This window comes from Brassica oleracea, unplaced genomic scaffold (genome assembly GCF_000695525.1).
Source record: "Brassica oleracea var. oleracea cultivar TO1000 unplaced genomic scaffold, BOL UnpScaffold00685, whole genome shotgun sequence".
NCBI lineage: Eukaryota > Viridiplantae > Streptophyta > Magnoliopsida > Brassicales > Brassicaceae > Brassica > Brassica oleracea.
In genome coordinates this window covers 88,129-110,355 of record NW_013617436.1, presented here as the reverse complement: position 1 = coordinate 110,355, position 22,227 = coordinate 88,129, and the positions used below count along the sequence as shown (strand labels likewise).

Below are 22,227 nucleotides of genomic sequence, written 5' to 3'. Positions count from 1 at the left end.
CTCTGCTCCACAATCTCCATCCCATGAAAACTCGAGCCAAAAATAACATATCCAAACCCAAAACCAAAACCTCTTTCACTGCCTCTGTTCCTCAACTCAAACCTACCATTCCTAAGACTGTGGCTGAAGCGCTCAAAGACCCAAACTGGAGACAAGCTATGTGCGATGAGATAAATGCTCAGTTGCGCAATGGAACGTCTGAACTGGTTCCACCAGAACGGTTTCAGAATATCATTGGCTGTAAGTGGGTTTTTACTCTAAAATATAAAGCTAATGGTGAACTTGACAGGTATAAAGCTCGTCTTGTTGCCAAAGGCTTCCATCAACAGCATGGTCATGATTTCACAGAGACGTTTAGCCCGGTCATAAAGCCCACGACGGTGCGAACTGTTCTACATCTCGCAGTCACCAAGGGCTGGACTCTTCGGCAGATTGATGTGAACAACGCTTTCTTACAAGGAACCTTAGACGAGGAAGTTTATGTCACACAACCACCTGGCTTCGTCGATCAAGATTGCCCTCATTATGTTTGTCGCCTGAAGAAAGCGCTATACGGCTTAAAACAAGCGCCACAAGCGTGGTATCAAGAACTTCGCTCATACCTCCTTACACAAGGATTCCTGAACTCTACTGCCGATACCTCACTCTTCACTTATCACTGAGGACCTGATATCATCTATATTCTGGTGTATGTCGATGACATGGTGATCACCGGCAATAACACAAAGTTGATCGATGGTTTTATACAGGCCATATCTTCTCGGTTTTCACTAAAGGACCTTGGCGACTTAAGCTACTTTCTGGGTATTGAGGTCAATAGGACGTCGAAAGGCTTACATATATGCAGAAGAAGTATGTCCTCGACCTCCTAACGCGTACAAACATGCTCTCTGCGCGCCCAGTCTCTATGCCCATGGCACCAATGCCCAAGCTGTCTCTCAAGTCTGGTACACCGATGGAGAATCCTCGCGAATACAGAGCCGTACTGGGTAGCTTGCAGTACCTTGCCTTCACACGACCTGACATTGCATTTCCAGTCAATCGTCTCTCCCATTTTCTACAAAGTCCCACAGATCTCCACTGGCAAGCAGTGAAACGAATATTCCACTATCTTGCTGGTACTGTATCTTATGGGATCCTGCTTCGCTTAGACACACCGTTGAAGCTTCACGCATACTCCGATGCCGACTGGGCAGGAGACGTTGATGATTACTGCTCCACGAATGCATACATTGTCTATCTAGGGAGCAACCCGATCTCTTGGAGCTCAAAGAAACAGCAAGGGGTGGCTCGCTCCTCGACTGAAGCCGAGTATCGGGCTGTTGCCAATGCAGCATCTGAACTTCGATGGGTCTGTTCTCTCCTCACTGATCTCCATATCCCGCTTCCGGAAATGCCTGTCATCTATTGTGATAACATCGGGGCCACATACCTTGCTGCTAATCCAGTTTTTCATTCCAAAATGAAACATATAGCCCTCGACTATCACTTTGTTCGCGACAATGTGCAAGCTGGTACTCTTCGGGACTCTCATCTCTCGACCAAAGACCAACTGGCTGATGCGCTCACTAAGCCACTTCCGCGACCGCGCTTCCTGGAACTCATGCACAAGATTGGAATCACTCTAGTTCCTCCATCTTGAGGGAGTGTATAGGAGATATATGATTAGGGTCATTATTGTAATTGGTTAATACCTAATGACTTATGTATTCTGTATAAATACTGTACCCATACATATTAATAAAGTATTCAGCCTGTATTCCTACAGAAGATAACCTGAGGAATGATTGTGGTAAAGAACGAGACTTTTGGGGGAAGAAACGGTCGACATCACTGATGATGAGGTCGGTGAAGACAAATCAATTTCGTTTCGGTCTCTTCCTCTGTTTTTGACCCTTGCACTGTCTCTAACGTCTTCTCCTCCGCTTATTAATTGTTTTAACAAAAATAGGGAGAGAGAGAGAGAGAGAGAGAGAGATGAGGTGTCGCAGTCTCAAGATATATAAAAGGGTACGAGAAACTATCTTGCCTCCTTCTCTCCTTGAAGTCCGTTCTTCCTTGTGATCGATCATTCTCGCTTTCTGCTACAAACTTCCTCTGTTTTTCTTCTTTCTTCTCTCTCTCTGTGATTATCTCTATTTTTTTTTTTTATCAGAATGAACGGGAAGGCCTCTGTTTCCAAGGATCAATACAAATCGAAACTTCTATCGGTCCAAGTTGCTTATCTACATCTAAGGAAACTCTCTTCGTAGATCAACATGGACGCTCCAAGGTTAGTGTCTTATTCCCAATTTTAAACTGATATTCACCCGTTTTCCAATCTGATATTGAAATGATTTTTGATGCTTCAATAATTTCATTATCACTGATAAATTACCTTATAAGATGTAGATAAGCAAGAATATTGTAACATTGATGTTTTGAAACAACTCAGAATCAAAGGCGACTGTATAAATCGGATTTGCGTTTCCGCAATTGGACGGTGATGAAGGTAAACTTTCTCTCTCTTTTGTTATTTGTTGTTAATGAGTTTTGAACTGCAATACGTTTAGTTAAAACTATATCTAAATAATTATTTTTCAATTTTTTTCAATATATCAAGATCGTTAGAAATACATATGCAGGTGGGGGGGAAGGGAAGGTTCGTACACTCAGTTATTGCAAGGCATCTTCACAAAAGAAACCATCGATGTTCGAACAATAAAGCTAAGTGCTTTCCTTACTGAAAAGCCATATTAGAAATTATTTCCTTTATATTTGTTGTGTGAAGAATTATGATTATGTAATGCTTGAAACTTTAATATCTTGTAAATCAGAAGCTTTATAATAGGTGTCGTTTGAAGAAACTGGAAACACGTTCGACCCTATTACTGATGTGCATTCTATTGTGGTTTTCTCGTTCGTATTGTCTACAACAGACTAAGGTATGATTAATTCTTGGATCATCCTAAGCTTTGACATGGAAATATTTCATGTGGTTAACATTTCACGCAGGAAACAGAGCCAGACATAAATATTTCCCCTCGAAGAAACACCTCCTCACAACTGGCCGCCCATTGTGAACTAACTGTATCCAACTTGGTATAAGGTTAGCATTGAAATTAATACATCTCTGTGATTTTGTTTAAACTGGCCAAAGCTTTTATATAGTTTAGTTAATTATGAGTAAAGGAGTGTACAACACCCTGACTATTGAGTTTCTGAAAGTAAAACACACATATCAAATAATTAAAATAATTTAATTTTATAAGAAACTCTAAATAACATAATTGATCAGTGGACTAATCTAAGAGAAAAAGATAAAAATAGCACTAAATCAAGTTTATGTTTCCAAACTAGCACTCAAGGTCAAAAGTCACAAAAATATCATTTAATGTTTTATTAAAAGTCACAAACTTAGAGTTTAGAGTTAAAGGGTGGGGTTTAGGGTTTAGGGTTTAGGGTTTAGGGTTTAGGGTTTAGGGTTTAGGGTTTAGGGTTTAGGGTTTAGGGTTTAGGGTTTAGGGTTTAGGGTTTAGGGTTTAGGGTTTAGGGTTTAGGGTTTAGGGTTTAGGGTTTAGGGTTTAGGGTTTAGGGTTTAGGGTTTAGGGTTTAGGGTTTAGGGTTTAGGGTTTAGGGTTTAGGGTTTAGGGTTTAGGGTTTAGGGTTTAGGGTTTAGGGTTTAGGGTTTAGGGTTTAGGGTTTAGGGTTTAGGGTTTAGGGTTTAGGGTTTAGAGTAGAGTTTAGGGTTTAGGGTTTAAAGTTTAGGGTTTAGAGTTGAGAAATGAGGTTTTGGGAATAAGATTTCAAATTTTGAAAAATAAAAAAATTAAAATTTTCAAAGGATAAACTTAGAAAGGTCATTTTAGTTTTTGAGTGCTATTTTTGTGATATAAACTTAGAAAGATGTTATTTTGGAGATTTGCCCCTAATCTAATCTAACAATAATAAAAGGAGAATAAACTCAATGTTTAGCTATGCCACCTAAACAAATTAATTCAGACCAATCACACTGCTATATTATGCCATGTCATCTACTGCATTGAACGCTATAGCTTTCGTCGCCGACTTCTTTTTGATCCTTTTCCTCGGAGAAACCCAGCAGCTTTCACCTCTTTAGCTTCTCCTCTGTGACGTCAACGAATCATAATCGTGATCCATAAAGCTCTATCATTTAGTGCAATAACTATATAATCTATCTCTTCCCCTCCGATTTTGCTGAGAAGAAAATGACGTAAAATCTATCTTTTCGAGGTTCTGCCAATGTCATCAACTCTAGATCAAGTAGGCTCTCGTCTCTCCCCCTCTAAATTTGTTTTATAATCTATATGCAAGTTCTTTCTGTATTTGGTTATTCACTCTTGTGTGTATTTGATTCACGCCTTTGCCTCTTTTTAATTCTCTATTTTTTTTTTATTCTTTCTTTTGCCTCTTTCTGATTATACCTTCATGATTTTTATTTTGGGAACTTTTGTTCATTATTTGATTTTCGATTCTACTAGTGTTTCCTGAAAATCGAGTGACTTGTATATTTATTTTTCACAATCGTTTCTTCTGGTTCTGTAGAAAATTGAAATTGCTGTTTAGCTGCTTCGTAATTATTATTCTTCTTACGTTTGATGATTTGTCTTTGAATCGATCTGAGCTTGTTATATTTTTTATTTATTTTGTCAACTTGTGACCTTTGAATAGTCTCTGTTCTCGTTGTTCTTATTTGCAATTTTTCTTTTTGTTTGTTGTAACTTTCTGTCTATATATTGTTACGATGCAAGTCCTGAACTTGCTAAAGATGTGCTTGCGGTTCAAGTTTCTTCTGTTGCTTCTGAATCGGCGTTTAGCACTAGTGGGAGAATTTTGGATCCTTATAGGAGTTCTTTGACTCCTTATATGATCGAGGCTTTGATATGCACACAACAATGGATGCGGTCTTCAAATCAGTCTCAGCCAGCAGTTGCAAACTTGGCTCAAATGTTGGAAGAAGTTGACTTTTTTGAGTCATTGGGTAAGTTTTACAACAAATGGCGTTTGTTACATATTATGAATGGTATGTTAAGCTTTAATTTTCTTAACTAATTAATGGCGTTTTGTTCCTTTTATAGATTCTCGGAACTCACAGGCATGACCAAGTGAGGTTTAGGTACGTGAAGGTACTCACTTTTGTTTGTTTTAGGTGCATGTTCATGCTCTGTTTTAATTGAAATTTGTTATGTGATGGGTTATGTTTTCTGTTTGTTGTGGATTTACGTTCTCAAGTTTGTGTCATTGATTCTTGAATCTACGATATTTTTTCATTGCTGATTCTTATTGGTTATAATTTTGTGATTGGTGAAGGTGAAGGTGAAGCTAAGGAAGTTGTGAAGAAATGGAGATGTTCGTTTTTGGTTTTAAGAGAAACAAATGGGGTTTGTTTTTGGTGTGAAGAGAAAGAGATGGTGTTTGTTTTTGGTCTCAACCTCTTCAATCTCATTTTAAAATTATGAAGTTGTATGAACAATGTTTTTGTTTTTGCTCTCTGTGGTTTCTGTCAAAAAACTTTATTTTATTATCACACTATGGATGGCTGAGACCAAAAACATTATGGATCGTTCATGTCTGAATTTTTCATTTATCATTATCAAACCATAATTAACCGAACAAACTGAATAGGAGCAAACATAACCGAGAAAACCGTTTAACCCGAGAAAACTGAAAAAAAATTCAAAAAAAAGAAAACGAAAAAACCAAGAAATTAAACATTTCGGTTCAATTCGGACCACATAATAATATCTAAAACCGAACCGAATAAACCGATTTTCAAACCGACCCGAACCGAAATTTACTTCGGTTTATTTCGGTGTGATAATTCCAAAACCGAAAGAACCGTAAACCGATTAACCCGACCCGTTTAACCCGAAAAAACCGAATGCCCAGGACTACTTTTTTCAATGAATTTTTAATTTGATTTTTTAGTAAAAGATTGTGGTAGCTATATAAAATTGATTTCAATATTTATGTGTTGAATAGGACGGTGTGATACTAGGTGCGGACACCCGAGCAACTGAAGGGCCCATTGTTTTCTGATAAGAATTATGAGCAAATTCACTTAAGGGTACCAAACATATATTGATGTGGGGCTGAACAGTGCATTCCAAGTTATGAAGAGATACAACAATGTACTGTTTGATGGAAGCTCAATGAAACTAGAGATTTTGGGTGGAAATATGAAGGATGCTTTTTTGCAAGCTCGTGTTAATGCAACTGGAATGAACGAAAGGATGAAGAGGACTGATTCCATTGAGGATGTCTTGCTATTTGATTTGTCCTTTTTCCACTCACGAAAGAAAACTGAAGTTTGTGACTTTATAAATGCCACTGATTATAGAAATCAATGAGTTAGAGGCGGGAGAGGCAGACTAGAAAGATTTGCAACTTCTCCTTTGAGACGCTTTCCAATGTAAGTGTTATTGACTCAGAGCACACTTTCATATAAACTATGTGGCGGTTTCCATCTTCTAGTCATATTATATTTATTGGCAGCCAAAACCAACAAGGAGGTGTTGTGAGAAGCGAGGTGGTAGAGGCAGAGGCCAAGCTGATGGTGGCAAAGGGAATAATGGCCCAGCTGGAGATTGTCGTCCCTAAAAAATTGTTAAGAAAATAGAATAAAGAGCTCGGACATGGGCGTGCGGGATAACAATAGCAGTAGGATTTTTACAGTTGTGGATCCTCACGTAAACACGCTCATGTCTGTCTAGGAGCATCCGGAGCTAAAGCCGCTGTTGGTCAGACTTATGCAACAATCTTTTTCCGTAACTACGAGGTATTTCCGCTTGAGTCAAGAGGTTAGAGGCTGCAACGAGTGTATGACAGGATACAAGTTGATAATTGCGCTACGAGATATCGGTGGGTTACTAACTAATCATACGATAGGGAAAAAGCCACATCGTTAAGAAAATTTGCGCCGACCACTGGAGGAGTCAAGAAGCCTCACGTCCCGGAACCGCTGCTCTTCGTGAGATTGATTATAAAATAAAATACCAGAAGAGTACGGAGCTGTTGATCCGTAAAATTTTATTAAATTTGAAGACAGTTAAATTTACGTGAATGTATTTCAATAATTTTAAGAAAAACAAGGCATATTTTCATATTTTCATATTAAGATATTTAATATATTACTCTTTTCAATTCTATACAGTTTCACAATATGAGATTTTTAGTATATTTAACAAAGTTTAACTTCATAAAAGTCTATAACTAATTATATTTGCTATTTTTATCTATAATTATATAAATTCAATATAAATTATATTTTAATGATACTTTCAATTTGCTTTAATATATATGTATCATGTAAAACATCTTATATTACAAAAATATGATAGGACCGGATTTTTACTATACCATACTCATCAAAAAAAATTTTAAAAAAATTATTAAACCGAGCATGCAATCTAACTTACCATGTAAATTTATTAACAAAACAATAGTGAATTATGTGATAGTATTTTTATATCTTTCATTTAAATAAAAAAATAAAGATTTATTGTATGTTTATATTTTAAATGGGATGAATAAGTCGTTGATTTAGGTAATTATTCGGTATCAAAAATCAGAAAAACCATATTGGCACATCACCACAGCTGAATTTGAGAAACTCATCCGTAGAATTAATCAAGGAGATTAATGACAAACTAAGCAAACAAATGGTGGAGAGTACATAGGGAGAGCTGAAAAAAATTGAGAGTTGTACATTTCGACAGCTGAAAAAAATAGAAAGCATTCTACAGCCTCGCCATTAAAAGAGTTATACTACTTGCACCACGAAATGAAATCATCGTAATCAATGCTTACACTATTTTCCATACTGATGGGGTCTTGAGAAAGTATCTCAGATATTAGAAACTCTTCAAGAACATAATAAACATTATATGCGGTTGAGTATTTTTTTTTTGGAATACACGGATATGTATTCACATAGTTCTCACTTAATGTCAATCAAAAAAGAAGATTATGTCATGGTACACGGCTTACTGTGACTTACTTGGTCTCTGTTATGCTAAATATCAATCAAAAAGAAGATTACGTAATGGTACACGGCTCATTGGAATAGTCTCCCAGGTATTATGACAGAAAACTGAATTTATGCATTGGTTGAAATTTTTTCTCACGCACACTTTTTTTTTAATTCCTTAAGTTATCACTAGATTTTAAAGATTGTCTCCGCTCTTTATGAAATCTAAAATCACATCATCCCACAAACATGATGTTGTCTTAGCCACATGCATAAATCCTAAAATAATGAAAGATAAATAAATCAAATTATACACCTTCAGCAGTATTCTCTTAATACGTTGATTAAATATTAGGAAATTGATACTCACTTCTACGCAAGGAACAAGTTTCTACTTTGACAAGAATATCGAGAATATCAAGAACTTCATAGAGATTTATAAATATTTTCTTTCCAAGTAATCAATTTGACTAGAGCCAACTATGTGATTTGGCTACACTTCTTGACTCCATGAATTTACAGATTGAAAATGAAAAAAGACAACCATTTAGAAGGGGATTTGCAGGTCTTATTCACCGCTTTCCACTCCTTCTATAACATTGATTCTAAGAGCAAAAGAGCATTTTCTCTTCCTGAGGATCTATTCATATTTCTATTAACAGTCAAAAACAATTATCCAACGATCTAGTAGGTATAAAAGCACTTAAGCATGATGTAAACAAAAACCATAATAGATAAGGAAAATAAAAAATAAAACTTCTGAATCTTGAACAAAAGCTGCGTAAATTAAAAAAAAAATATATATATATATTATTTTCAAACATTTTTTCTTGGTGAATGTCATCAATACACATGAGCTGGAATCCTGCAAATAAGTTAAGAATTTTAATAAAAAAGTATAAAATCGCTTTGATTATATTAACATACTATACGGAAAACAAATTATAAGTACTTCTTACTTCTTCCTAAATTCTTCAATCTCTGGAATGTTAGGCTCAAATACAATCTTTGAACATTCTTCAATGTTGGTCATATATTTGAATCCTCTTCGCGATTGAAAAATGATGTAACATATAAAGAGCAGTGAACAGTTAAGACATATATACATTATTAACTAGGGTTGGTCCGCGCTACGCGCGGAATATAATTTATGTATGATGTATGAAGCTATAGAATTGTATCTTATGTTTAATGTGTTCTATGAGCTTTTGGAAGAGAAATGTATTATAATATTTAAGTTTTTTTAGAATGTTGGTGTGTAGAGGATATATGTTAGTTTATTCTTTAGTTTATTTTAAAGATTTTAATAATCTTATTAAATTCAGCCGATTTCTTTAAAATTTTGATGTGAAGATAATATTTTAATTCTTCAACTTAAAAGATTAATTATTCTGAATTATATAAATATATTTTGTGTACAATTCAAGTATAACTTTATCTTATTTTTACATATTCTGAAACGATCTTTTATATAATTATGATCAATACTTTTAGTGTTTATAATAGGTCTTGCATATCTATTTGTATTCTATGTTTACTAAATTGTATATTTTGTTTATTTTTGTATGTGTTTTCTGTTTTTTGCTTGTTGTCAAATATATTTTATGACATTGTAATATTTTAATTATTATCTGTTGTGTCTTTTTATTTTAATGTAAACACATCCTCAACTCATCTTTGTATACTTCTAATTAAAATTAACATTTTTTATATTTTTATTAGTGTTGTTAGAGATCATAATTTGTATTAGGAAGAAAATATTTTCATTATTGTAATTGTTATATAGTTTCTTGAATGTTTTCTAAAAATTAAATATATATATATATATATAGCAAATGGAATATAACTTTTTTATTAGGAAGTTATAAAATACAATGAAAATTAAACTGTTTTAAGTTTGATAAATACCATGAAAACAAAATATGAATTATTACTATTCAGATAAATATATTAATGGATTTTTTATATTATTATATCTAGAGACTAAATAAACATTATTATCCACATAATGGATTATATTTTAAAAAATAAATTTACTCATTATTTTCGAATATTTTTTAAAAAAATTGACTATCTCATATAGAATAAATTCATTTATATTTTGAGAAGCTTATTACATTTTTATTAAATATTTTAATTATTTTTTAAAATTTATCCTTTATTTAAAATAAAATTCTAGTGTATATTTAACATGGTAAAATAAATATTTACTATAACTTCCGATTAATCAACGTTTATTCACAAAAATATGTTTCTTAGATAAAAATTAAAATGAAAAAAAAAAACAATTTACAACTCTTTAAGACAAAATGATCAATCAAAAACGAAAAAACTCTCTTCGCTATTTTTTTTTTTTGAACTTAACTCTCTTTGCTATTGCATAAGACAGTTGATCAGTAGAGTAAGAAATTTTTTGATCGTATTGTTGGTCCTCGAACCATTTGATTACCACCCACGTTCTAAAAGAGATTAAATCTGAGAGGTTGAAACTACAATCCTAGATGATAAATTATATAACAATAAAAGTAATATATGATCTTCAAATGTAGAGGACAACAAAGCGTCATGTTTTCCAGGGGTTAAGAACTGGAACTGAAATAAATATTTAATTAGGTGGAATATTTACAAAAGTAAATAAACGAATAATGAATAACATAATTTGAAAGTTTTAATAACTATAAACATACATATATAAAATATGCCTGTTTTTTTATCTTAATTCGAATAGTAAGTATAATTCTTTTTTTAGGAAGTGGGATCCCTGAGTTAAATTCACAAAAATATAATGTTGGTGCCATTTAGATTGATTAAAGTTTTGAGCTTGTGATATAATCCGGAAGAGACTTGCTTGATTTTGAGAAAGGGTAAAGATAAACCATATTGTTTTTTATGGTATATATATCGAGATCGCCCGTCACCTCTGGTTTTCTGTAATTTCCATTATGTTTTTGCTTCTTCAACCATTCACTTGTTAGTTGTCAAAATATGTTTCATTATCATGATTTCTTTGACAATATTAAAAACTTGATTTATTGTTATTACATGCTTAGCACACAAAACTATCGTGACAGAAGACGCTTTACGTCCCAGCAGTATATGGGTACCTAAGATGAGAAGAATTTAGAGGCGAGACTTGGAAAAAGTTAGATGAGCCGCAAATGGGTAGAGAATAAACGCTCCATGGACTATGGCATGTATTGGTTATGGGTGTGAAACCAAATCGTTCCTTCTTTGACCTTAAGATCAATATTATAAATATGATTCTTCTTTTGGTCTAATCGGACACTACGTCAGGTTTTCAGCTCCGTCCGACCACTGATTCCCATTTGAAGAAGCATGGTGGCTCTGGTACTGGTTTGAGCCATACTTACCGTTACCAAGACGGTCTTGTCCACTCTCCCAAAAATAAACGACTCCTGGCCTGGGGAAGAAAGCAGACTCCTCCTTGAACTCCACTTCTTTTAGATCCTGATTTTCGCGCGGGATGCAAACATATCTTTTGTTTTGTTGTGTTAAGAAAGTGGTTGATTATGTGTGTCGATGTTCTATTTGTTAAAAAAAAATTCTCGGTTATAGTATCTTGAAGTAGTGGGAGAAAAAAAGGATGTTGAGATTGTAGATATATGTTAATAAGAGATGATGTTGGGTGTTGTTATTTAGCTGAACTTGCTATATATTAACAAATTTATTTGAATCCGTTTGAAATTTGGATTTGTTTTTTTATTAGCTTGTTGTTATCCAAATGATTGTTTTTAATTTGGAAGTACAAATTTTGTTTAACAAAATCGACAAATTTAAATAATTTACACTAACAAATAAGAGATGAAGTTAGATGTTGTTTCCGCCGAACGTATTGGTGTGGTCGAGTAAGAAACTGAGATGTTTTTATTAAATTTCATTAATTTATTTAGTATAATTATAAATTAGTAATTTTCTAAGAAACCATATACAAATAAAAAAATATTTATAGATATTTATAAATATAAATTTATACATATAAGAAATTGTATTGTTTATTTTCTTCTCAATGAAGTTTATTTTCAGTTTTTAATATTTAGTGTCATTTGAAATTTTGAGTTTAATTCTACATCTAATACATATCTACATTCTAAAATATATACTTGATTATACCAAAAGTAAAATAAACTAATAGATGAATCTATAGAATTCGATTAAAACCATAATATGAAAGAAGCTATTATTCTTATTTGACACAAAACATATTCAAAAGATATGTGTCAAATTGGCTAATCAAAAAAAAAGTTATGTTTTTGTCCAAAAAAAAGGTTGTGTTAAGATATTTTATTAAATTGATAAAATATCATTATTTAAACTTTATTGATTTTAAAGAGTTAAACATTAACCTAGCGTTGTGAAGAATAAAAAAAAAGAAGAAAAAACCTAGCAATGTTTCCTATTTATCTCAGTAATAGACTTTGTTTGTGAGTCTTTCTAAAGAACCAATCGTTTATGTTAGGGAACCGTTTTTTGCGCAAATAGAAATAGAGAAAAATCTACAAAATTTATTAAGGTAAGAAGTAATTATTTATAATATATAAGTCAATTGCTTCTCAAATTATAACAAGAGTGCTGCTAGAGTTTACACGCTCAGAACCATGGATAAACAAATGAGAGATATTCTTATTGGGAATTCTTCATACATGCATTCACTTGTCTTAACAACAAAAGTGAAACCGCAAATTATACAACAAATTTCCCTGGTTAAAAAGGACAGCGAAGAAGACCAACAGTAACCAAATGAGTTCTTAATCCATTGATTTTTCAGACATTGCACCCTTCTTTTATGTTTTTCACTGTTCTTCAGGCTCAGGATATATAGACAACGCTGTTGTGAATCCCTGGCTTCTGGATATGTGAAACACACTCACATATCCACATTAAGTTGATGTTCTCCTTTTCCCTAAAACTCATATAAGAAAAGAGCACCGTATAGTTGAACTGTAAAACTCATATTAGACATGAGTTAAAAAAACAACTATAACAACATTATCACTGATGGACACCAAACGTTTGGCGGCGTCTGCGACAACTTCCTCAGAGATAAAAAGAGTCCTAAAAAGTTAACAAAGAACCTACTATCCAACCTTCAAAGTTCTAGGATTCATGAATTATTTTTAGCTAATTTTGAACATGGAAACTGAGTTCAAATTTTACACTTACAGAAAAGCTTAGTATTTGTGGTAGCATAAAATTGTACGTAAGGCATCTCAACATTGTTGGTGTGGCCTCAGAATGATTTCGGTATTGGCCATCTATCTTTGCAAAAAAATTATTAGGTAACCATGTTCAGTTTGAAAGGCATTATAACTAATGCCCCATCACAGCTTGTATTTCAAACCGAATGGGATAAAAAAAATAAAAGTCAGATAGTCACCTTTTTTTGCATGACTAAAGACGACACATCCTCCGTAGACACCAGAGATCTTATTTAAAATATTGCAGATGTACCTGATAATTTGTACATAGAGAGGATAACATAATCAAATACGATCGAAGATACACTTTTGCCAATATCAAAAGGAAGAAATCTCTCAGAGGCATCTTGATCCTCAGTTTTTAAGCTCCATATAACAGCGTGCTCATAGATGCCCCTGGTAAGTTTTGAAATCCTCAATTTTGTACAGGTCAATAATTCTTAAAAAGAGAAATCTACCATATTGGTCGATCCAAATCATCTATGCTACAGAACAAACAAATGCAGCTATTTAACAATTCAAGTAGACCTAGTATACTGTAAGAGAGGTGAAGAAGATGAGTTGAAGGTGAGAAATACTCACATCTATTTATACAGTACACACACCGCCTCGCAGATTTAACAACACATTCAAGACATCATAATGGGTGTCTGATTGAATGAGATTAATCACGAATACATTAATCTGACAGTTTCAGATAGCATGGAGAAAGTCAGTCGTCACCACGCGGCCGTCGAAGAAGAGAGTCGACAGCCATCTCCTCGAGCCTTTAGGATTAGGGTGTGTTTTGAATTTCTCTTTACCTGAGGCCCAAAATCGTTAACAAACATGTAACAAAGCCCATCTCGCCGCAACTTAAGTGATGCTGTGCGTTTTGCTCCATGTGACACGTGTCGCGTCCAGAACCTTCGACTTTCTGACGTGAATGCTGAGGTGGCGCGTCCTGGAGAGAGGAAACTTTCTTTTATATATATAGATAGATAGATAAGAAATTAACATATTTGCTACCTTTGTCTCTTTCAATTTGCCAAACATTTAACACACACAAAACAACATTTGCTTTTGTTGTATTCCAATAAGCATGTAGTTCAAGAGCATTAGTTCCATATGCAACACATTTTATGTGAGTGTACCAGACAATGGATGTAGTATAAAAGGGTTAGATGCAGAAAATTTTTTAATGTAGTATTATGTAGAAATTCAACTCTATAAATTCGCATAACTTACTCGCGCCTTGCGCGGAGTGAGTATATAAATTTGAATTTTAAATTGTACATATGTCAATTTTTATGTTTTGTTAATTTTTCCACAAATGAAAAATATTAATATGGTTTTTTTTGGCAGTCATGTTTACCAAGTTGAACCACGTTCATATGTGATATTTAATTTATTATTATTTTCAATTATTATGTTATTGATTGTATTACTTGGGCCAGGATTATGTATAGCTCGATTTATCCATATTAAAAGAATTAAGATATATCCTTGGAAGAAACAGGAAACACTTTCCAACGTAATATTGATGTACATTCTATCTTCGTTCTTTCTTGTATACTCTACAAAACCGTTAGGTATGATTCATTCTTCGATAATCCTAAGCTATGAGGTGAAATATTGTAATGGGGTTAACATTTGACGCAGGAAACAGAGCCAGGCATGAAGACTTTCTCTCGAAGAAACACTTCAACACAACTATCCGGGCATTGTGAACTAACCGTGTTCAATTTTATATAAGGTTTGCATCGAAATTAAAATATCTGTGTGATTTGTTTAAACTGTACTTTAAATCTTGCGGGGTGAGTGTATTTAACGATGCATGAATTTTATTACCCTGTTTATACAAACGGAAACAACTATTAGTCATAATTTTTTTTTGCATATCCCCTATATAGTACGTAATACATAACAAAATTTTAGCACTATAATACTTTAACATCGCAAAAAACCATCTCAATGGTTTCATCTCCAGCTGCTGAATACTGTTTCCACAATCGAATAACTTTCACCATGATTTTCCACGTGGTTTTGAAAGGTTTCAAGTCGAAAACTGAATTGATAGAAGACATTGTTTTTGAAACGTGATTTTTTTCTTATTTGGTAGTTGGAAATATGATGGTCTTGTCATTGTGCTAGAAATCGTCTATATAGTTTAGCATATTTAGGTTAAGGTAGTTAATTTTTACCATTAACTACTAAGATTTGCCTTATTAAATTTAACTTAGTTCTCAAGTAAATGTAATTAATTTTTGCCTTGGTGATAAAGATTTTCCTTAATCCCCCTATTCTCGAAGTGTTTATGAAGTCTTATATATTTGATTAAGTTAATAGTCATTTTATTATAGCCTAAGATAAAATTTAATATATCTCTAGCGAAATCACTTCCTATTTTTTGGACCAACATTGTTTTCATACAACTGAATATGAGGCTGCCACATCATAATTTTGTTTTGATAAAAGATGGATTGGATAAGAAGGCTTTTTGGAATCAATTACAATGGGCTGGTCAGATTATAGTGCAAGAAGGGAAACTGGGATAGTGGAAAAAATTTGTAATTGTCGACATGAAATTGCTAAATGGCGGAAAAATAATCCTCCTTATGGGAAGGATAAAATTACTGAGTTACAGAAAGCTCTTGAAGAGGTACAAACAGATAATTCTAGGTCTCAGGAGGATATTATCGAGGTCTCCAAGAAGTTGCAAGATGCATATAAAGATGAAGAAGAGTATTGGCACCAGAAAAGTAGGAATACGTGGTACACATCTGGGGATCTCAATACAAAATTCTATCATGCTTTGACTAAGCAACAACAGGTACGTAATCGGATTGTGGGTTTATATGATTCTTTGGGAAATTGGATTACGGAAGATATGGGTGTGGAAAAAGTGGCAGTGGGCTATTTCGAAGAGCTTTTTACTACCACTTCCCCAACGGAGTTTGATGACTTCCTCACAGAGGTATCACCGGGTATTACTCCTCAAATGAACCAACGTCTGCTGAGAGCAGCGTCAGAGAATGAGGTCAGAGAAGCCTTGTTTATGATGTATCCAGAGAAGACACCAGGACCGGATGGTATGACAGCTCTTTTCTTTCAACATTCCTGGCATATTATTAAGAAGGATTTGGTGGACATGGTGAATAATTTTTTGGTTACTGGAATTTTGGATCCGAGGTTAATTATTACTAATATTTATATGATTCCAAAAACGGAGAGGCCTACAAGAATGACAGAACTGAGGCCGATTAGTCTGTGTAATGTTGGGTATAAAATTATTTCGAAGGTTATGTGTCAGCGGTTGAAGATATGTTTACCTTCCCTCATTTCAGAAACCCAGTCGGCTTTTGTGCCAGGAAGGTTAATATCTGATAATATTCTTATTGCTCAGGAAATATTTCATGGATTACGGACGAATAAGGCGTGCAAAGGAAAATATATGGCAATTAAAAAGGATATGAGTAAAGCTTATGATAGAGTGGAATGAGATTTTATAAAGACTCTCCTACAGAAGATGGGTTTTGATCTTCATTGGATTACATTAATGATGGAATGTATATCATCGGTTCAATATCGGGTTCTACTTAATGGACAACCACAGGGCCTTATCGTCCCACAGAGGGGTTTACGACAAGGGGACCCTTTATCACCTTATTTATTTATCCTGTGCACTGAGGCTTTAATTGCAAAAAAATATTTCTGCTAGCTCCAAGTAATGAGTTGGATACTTAGCCTCTTTCATACGTGTAATGAGACGTAAATGATTAAGTTATTTTCTTCCATGAACACATTATTAATTTATTAATTTATAAATTATTAATTATTAATTTATGATTATAAATAAATTATTAATTTATGATCTTAATAGGACCATATTTTTACATAGGACTTTCTAAAAAACAAATTATGTTATTAATTTATCGATGTCATATTTTGAACCGTTCCAACTCGGGACTGAAAGTTTTATCAAATTATAATGTTTATTAATTTATCGAGTATTAATTTATAGAGTTTCTATCGTACGTCTTTGATGCTTGACCCAACACCCTGATTTTACTTAGGGTGTATGCGATATGATTAGATTTTTCAGGGTGGTATATAACCAAATTATAATCATCCATTTTTTCCACCCACCTTCTATGTCTTATATTTAGATAACCTTGAGTGAAAACATATTTCAAACTCTTATGATCTGTAAATATCTGAACTTTTTCTCTATATAGGTAATCACTATATTATTAAGGAAAAAAATATTTCTGCTAGCTCCAAGTAATGAGTTGGATACTTAGCCTCTTTCATACGTGTAATGAGACGTAAATGATTAAGTTATTTTCTTCCATGAACACAAATGCTAATCTCGTTCATGTTACATCAGTATAAACCATATATTGTACTCCTGTCTTTGGTAATACACATGTTCTAATTCAGGGGCGAGTAGCCGAGAAACGCGCCCGCCTTTGTGCAAGTCGCAGACCCACCATGACGAAGTAGACCTGATCGAAGGTGAAACGCATGCAAGCACTTTTGGTCCAAGTTAGCCGTATAATAGCGTACGGCGGCGCATTAATTTCAGTTTATGCCAAATATTTGCATAAAATGGTGTAAATTTGTTAAAGAGACGAGGTCAAAGCGGTCATTTCTCACTATACGTTAAAATTTTAAAAATAGAATAAGATGTACGTGAGACTTGAACCCAGGTTTTGGGAAGGTTGATCCACCTCTTTGCCATTGGACCATGTAGCATATCAGTATAGGATACCAAACCTAATATATAGTTCACTCCGATTAATCCAATTTAGTTCTCAATTTTTTGATATATCGCCAGGCCCATATCTACCGCCCGACTCATGCCTGGCGTATCACTAACACCTGAGTTTGAGTTAAATGCTCATTTAACTTCTTAAAGATTTTTTCACGGTATCTGACATTCAAACCTTACTCCTTTCCCATTAAGTTAGTCACTAGTTTGGAAAATTTAGCTAATCTTTTTACATTCTTCTTATAGTATCTAACCAACCCGATAAAACTACACACCTCTATGGCAGTTTTAGGGATAGGCAAATTAGTGATTAGCATGCTCTTTTCAGGATCTTAAGTTCTAAATAGTTTTTACTTTTGTAAGTTTTTTTATATTTGATATTGATTTACATTTTGTTTTGAAATAAATAATTTTTGGTAATATTAAAAATTTTAGAAATAAAAAAATAACATAATGATTTATCATAATATGATTGACGGCGGTTTGGCTTATAGTTTCAATTTTTATATATTAAGAATTGCTTATAAATATTATTACAATAATATAATTAAATAAAAAATTCTTGGTTGGCCCATAAGTGTATAGGCCCATAGGTTTTTTTTGCGCATAATAATAGATCCGTCTCCCTCTCCCTCTCCCTCTCCCTCTCCCTCTCTCTCTCTCTCTCTCTCTCTCTCTCTCTCTCTCTCTCTCCTGAAACCATATGAGCCATGTGTGAATCCTATCTTTCTTTGCCAAAAACTACGCTTACTAAACTTAGTGAATAATTGTTATTTTCATAACCTATTCATCACCACACGCAAATGCCACTCATGGTCCTCTTTAGTCCTTGAGTAAATTATAATATCATTGGTGAACACAATTATGAGTTTATCTCAATAATCATGAAACACGTTGTTCATTAATTTTATAAAGGCTGGCCGCACATTAGTTAACCTAAAATACAAGTACGAACTCATAGTTTCCATAGTGAGTCCATAAAGCCGACTTCATTTCATTCTCTTCCGCTATAGCTAGATATCTGATGATAGCCTGATTCTAAATCTATTTTTGGAAACCATGAAGCTCTTTGTATTTTGTCAAACAACTCGTCTACATGGTAGCTGGATCTTGTTCCTAATTGTGGCGTTATTTAATCCCCGATAGTCTATCTAAACTTCCATCCTTTTTCTTTACAGATTGAATTGGTGCTTCCAATGTTCAACTACTTGAATGAATGAACCCCTTGTCTGTTTAGTCCTCTAATTGCTTTTTCCAACTCTGCCATCTTTGTAACAACTGCTGAATCTATCTGAATGGTTAAAGAATCTCCCCTCATTGGTGGTGGCCTTTTTAATAGTTCAAAGATGTCCTTATGCTACCACTGAAATAGTGTCTAACTCTGCATCTACTTCACCTCTATGGCGATGTAAGGTCCATTCTTCTTTGCCAACAACTTTTCTGCTTGAATCATCGAAAGGATATGAACTCACTCAGAACTTAACTAAATTAGTGTTCCTTCAAGTTTACATGAGTGTCTTAATGATTCAAAACTTTTACTAATCAACCTGATGAAATCTCTTCATAACTAGACACTCCACAAAGATATTCAATCCTACAATTCAACATATACTACTAAACATGATCCAAGGGGGAACCCTATACAATCAAATGACCTTTTTTTTTATGCAAAATAAAAAATATCTCTAACTTATTTGGAACATTCCAAGAATATTCTAACCCATCTCCTTTCTGTTACGATCCTTCGGGTCAAAATCGGAGTGGCCTTTAACCTAGGTTTTAATACCAAATTGTAACACTTGTGCCCAATCACTTTGTTCCATAGTCTCACGCCCTATAAATTGAACTACAAAAAAACACCTACACCCACTAAAAAGGGAAAAAGAGGGGGAGGATGAATAACCAAAAGTCATCTAATTAACATTGTCATGTATGCCCACATGATTCCCAAAACTAGTAACCAACCTGCATGCGGAAATGTTTAAAAATCAATAAGTACAGCAATTCGTTTATATTAACACACATACTTATCAAACACACCAGAATTTCTCATCTTATAATTACCATTTCTGATAATGTTGATAACATGACAACTTGGGCTACCTATTACCTCGAAAGGGCGTAGGCCACTTTGGACCCATTAACTAGTTTACAGGCTTCGACGGGATCGCCATCTTCTCATCCTCAGGTTGACTTCATACAATTCAAATATACTAACCACCTCACATCTTATCATTAATACGCCATATTATCAATGATCAATTATCGTTCTGACTCAACCTCAAAATTTTCAAGTTTTGGGAAAACAAGAAAAATATCTCGCTTAGCACGAGTCTTTAAAATAGCTTCGGCACAAAATAAGAAAAGATATCTCCAACGCATAAATGGTTGGGAGTTCACAGCCTCTACGAGAACAAAGTCAATGGTGTCGGTGCATGGCAAAGGAAACAAAGCAGTGAAACAAAAATTTGTTTTGGGAATGTCAAGGGAAATCGCCTCACAATATGGATTTGTGAGTTTGGGAAACCAAATCTAGACAGATTTCAGAAATATGATGATTTCCCTCAAATTTTAGATCAAAATAAATTTGGATTTTACCTTCGATTTGAGATCTGGAAGTTGTTGTTTCTTCCTTGCTATGAGATCTATCAATCCAACTCAAGTTTTTACCTATATATTTCGTATCTGATCGTCTTTCCAAAACACCTTCTTGGCATTGATTCCTTTTGGGAACTCAAGGTAGTTGACGGTTGCAATTTCAATCATTTTGAGAGCTTTGCTGTCAAATTTGTCTCTCTATCACCTCTATGTTATGGCTCACGTTTATAAGAGAAAGATTATGGATTAAGTCTGTAGACGCCGGTAAACCGGACTGACGTAAACGATATAATAAAAGCGAAGTTAAGGAAATAGACGAATATTAAAAACGAATACGAGGACGATAAGAAATCGTATTCGCAAACAGACATGGAGTCGAGATATGATAGCTTTCCTTAACTCAAAATATTCGCTCCGTTAGTGAGACGAGACTGTACGAATATAGAGTCTCAGGATACAACTATGGCAGACGAATCACGCCTCACTCGTGATCGCCCTATCGAACTATAAACTCTACGAAACACTCTCGGAATTATGAATTACGCTAAGGGATTTTTGCTGTGGTTTCGATACGGAAAAAGTTAGAAATGAATGAAGAGCAGAGGCGATATTTAAAGAGACGGAGACAACCCACTTCCCGCAACAGCTGCTGCACGTGGGCAAGAATCTCGCGGAGATCGAGGGAAGTTGAGTTGCGAAACTTATTCCCCAAGACTCTCTCTTATTTCGTTTAAAATTTCGAGAGGATAAAATGCATAACGTTTTTATTTTATAGACAAACCGTTTGTCGTTTAAAATATAATTGCACGCTGTTTTTTCTCGATTTTAAATGGCAAAATGTTAAATTTAACTTGGTCCGAGCCTAAAGCCGGCCAGGCAACGGCGGCGCACAAGTGGAGCGATCTCTCCTACTGAGCCGTTTTGAACACTAATAGCACATGAGCATATTTATACTGCTCGAAAATCAGTCACACAACCGATGTGGGACTTCACTTACTTCCTCGTTCATTTAATAAAGAGGCCTCCGAATGGGCCATTTATATTCACAGGTTTTTCAATTAATTTGGAAGCCCACTGGCTTAAATTAATTGATCCAACAAAGTCTACCAAAATTACCAAAATACATTAAATTAGATTTTGAGCTTAAATGTGGATTTTATGTTTAGGCTCCGAGAGTTTATTAGAATTAGGCTACACTTCTTTGCAGTTTTTAGAGAGAGAAATACAAGATGCCATGGGAAAGAGCTGAGTACATATCTTTTCTTGTACGGTGTTGGCACAAGTGAAAATCAATTGTTATCTTGTAGCTTGGTTTGCCGCAAGCATCTCTTCTTTGCATTACATGTTCCTTAGTTTTTTTAATAGACGACGTTATATGATTTTGCACATAGAATAAAACGTTTAATATTTTTATATTTTTTAAACAAAAATATTATTAATTGTTCACATTACCACAATTCGACCGATGATAAATAAAAGGGCAATTCTCTTAAATAGACTATTTTTCAAGTTTTTGTTACAAAAATAGACTTTAATGAGAAAATGACCAAAATATTTCATTTAATAGGTAAAATACCATAATACCCTAGATATAAATAAAACAATAAAAATAATAAAAATATATTTTTTAGGCGGAGGCACAAGTGATAAATACTCAGTGGAGAGCTCCTCAAACACGGGATATGACCATG

The 22,227-nt window shown here is 34.0% G+C and overlaps 1 protein-coding gene and 2 long non-coding RNA genes across 24 annotated transcripts; 2 read left to right on the top strand and 1 right to left on the bottom strand.

The window, feature by feature from the left end:
• Window positions 1-1,828: 1,828 nt before the first annotated feature.
• LOC106319899 lies at window positions 1,829-4,681 on the top strand. Of its 17 annotated transcripts, XR_001265574.1 has the most exons (7): window positions 1,829-1,844; window positions 1,952-2,010; window positions 2,156-2,272; window positions 2,392-2,491; window positions 2,625-2,924; window positions 2,995-3,088; window positions 4,035-4,647. XR_001265574.1 is itself a non-coding variant. In XM_013758294.1 (4 exons), exons 1-4 carry the CDS (start codon window positions 1,978-1,980, stop codon window positions 2,702-2,704), a joined length of 309 nt encoding a protein of 102 aa, XP_013613748.1. In that variant the 5' UTR covers window positions 1,901-1,977; the 3' UTR covers window positions 2,705-2,925. The 17 variants fall into 17 exon arrangements, 2 of the variants coding, with proteins under 2 accessions (XP_013613748.1, XP_013613747.1); XR_001265584.1 differs by lacking the exon at window positions 1,829-1,844 and having other exon boundaries at window positions 1,909-2,010; window positions 2,603-2,924; window positions 4,035-4,664; XR_001265573.1 differs by lacking the exon at window positions 1,829-1,844 and having other exon boundaries at window positions 1,915-2,010; window positions 4,035-4,646.
• A 72-nt stretch (window positions 4,682-4,753) lies between these two features.
• Window positions 4,754-5,568, top strand: LOC106319898. Of its 2 annotated transcripts, none has more exons than XR_001265570.1 (3): window positions 4,754-4,981; window positions 5,079-5,116; window positions 5,317-5,568. It is a non-coding gene; the product is annotated as an uncharacterized LOC106319898 (long non-coding RNA). The 2 variants fall into 2 exon arrangements; XR_001265569.1 differs by having other exon boundaries at window positions 5,079-5,120; window positions 5,311-5,568.
• Window positions 5,569-12,533: 6,965 nt separating this feature from the next.
• Window positions 12,534-13,940, bottom strand: LOC106319906. 5 transcript variants are annotated; one of them, XR_001265594.1, is made up of 4 exons: window positions 13,768-13,940; window positions 13,365-13,581; window positions 13,151-13,246; window positions 12,534-12,896 (listed from the first exon to the last, which is right to left on the bottom strand). It is a non-coding gene; the product is annotated as an uncharacterized LOC106319906 (long non-coding RNA). The 5 variants fall into 5 exon arrangements; XR_001265597.1 differs by having other exon boundaries at window positions 12,534-12,890; XR_001265592.1 differs by having other exon boundaries at window positions 12,534-13,246.
• Window positions 13,941-22,227: the final 8,287 nt, after the last annotated feature.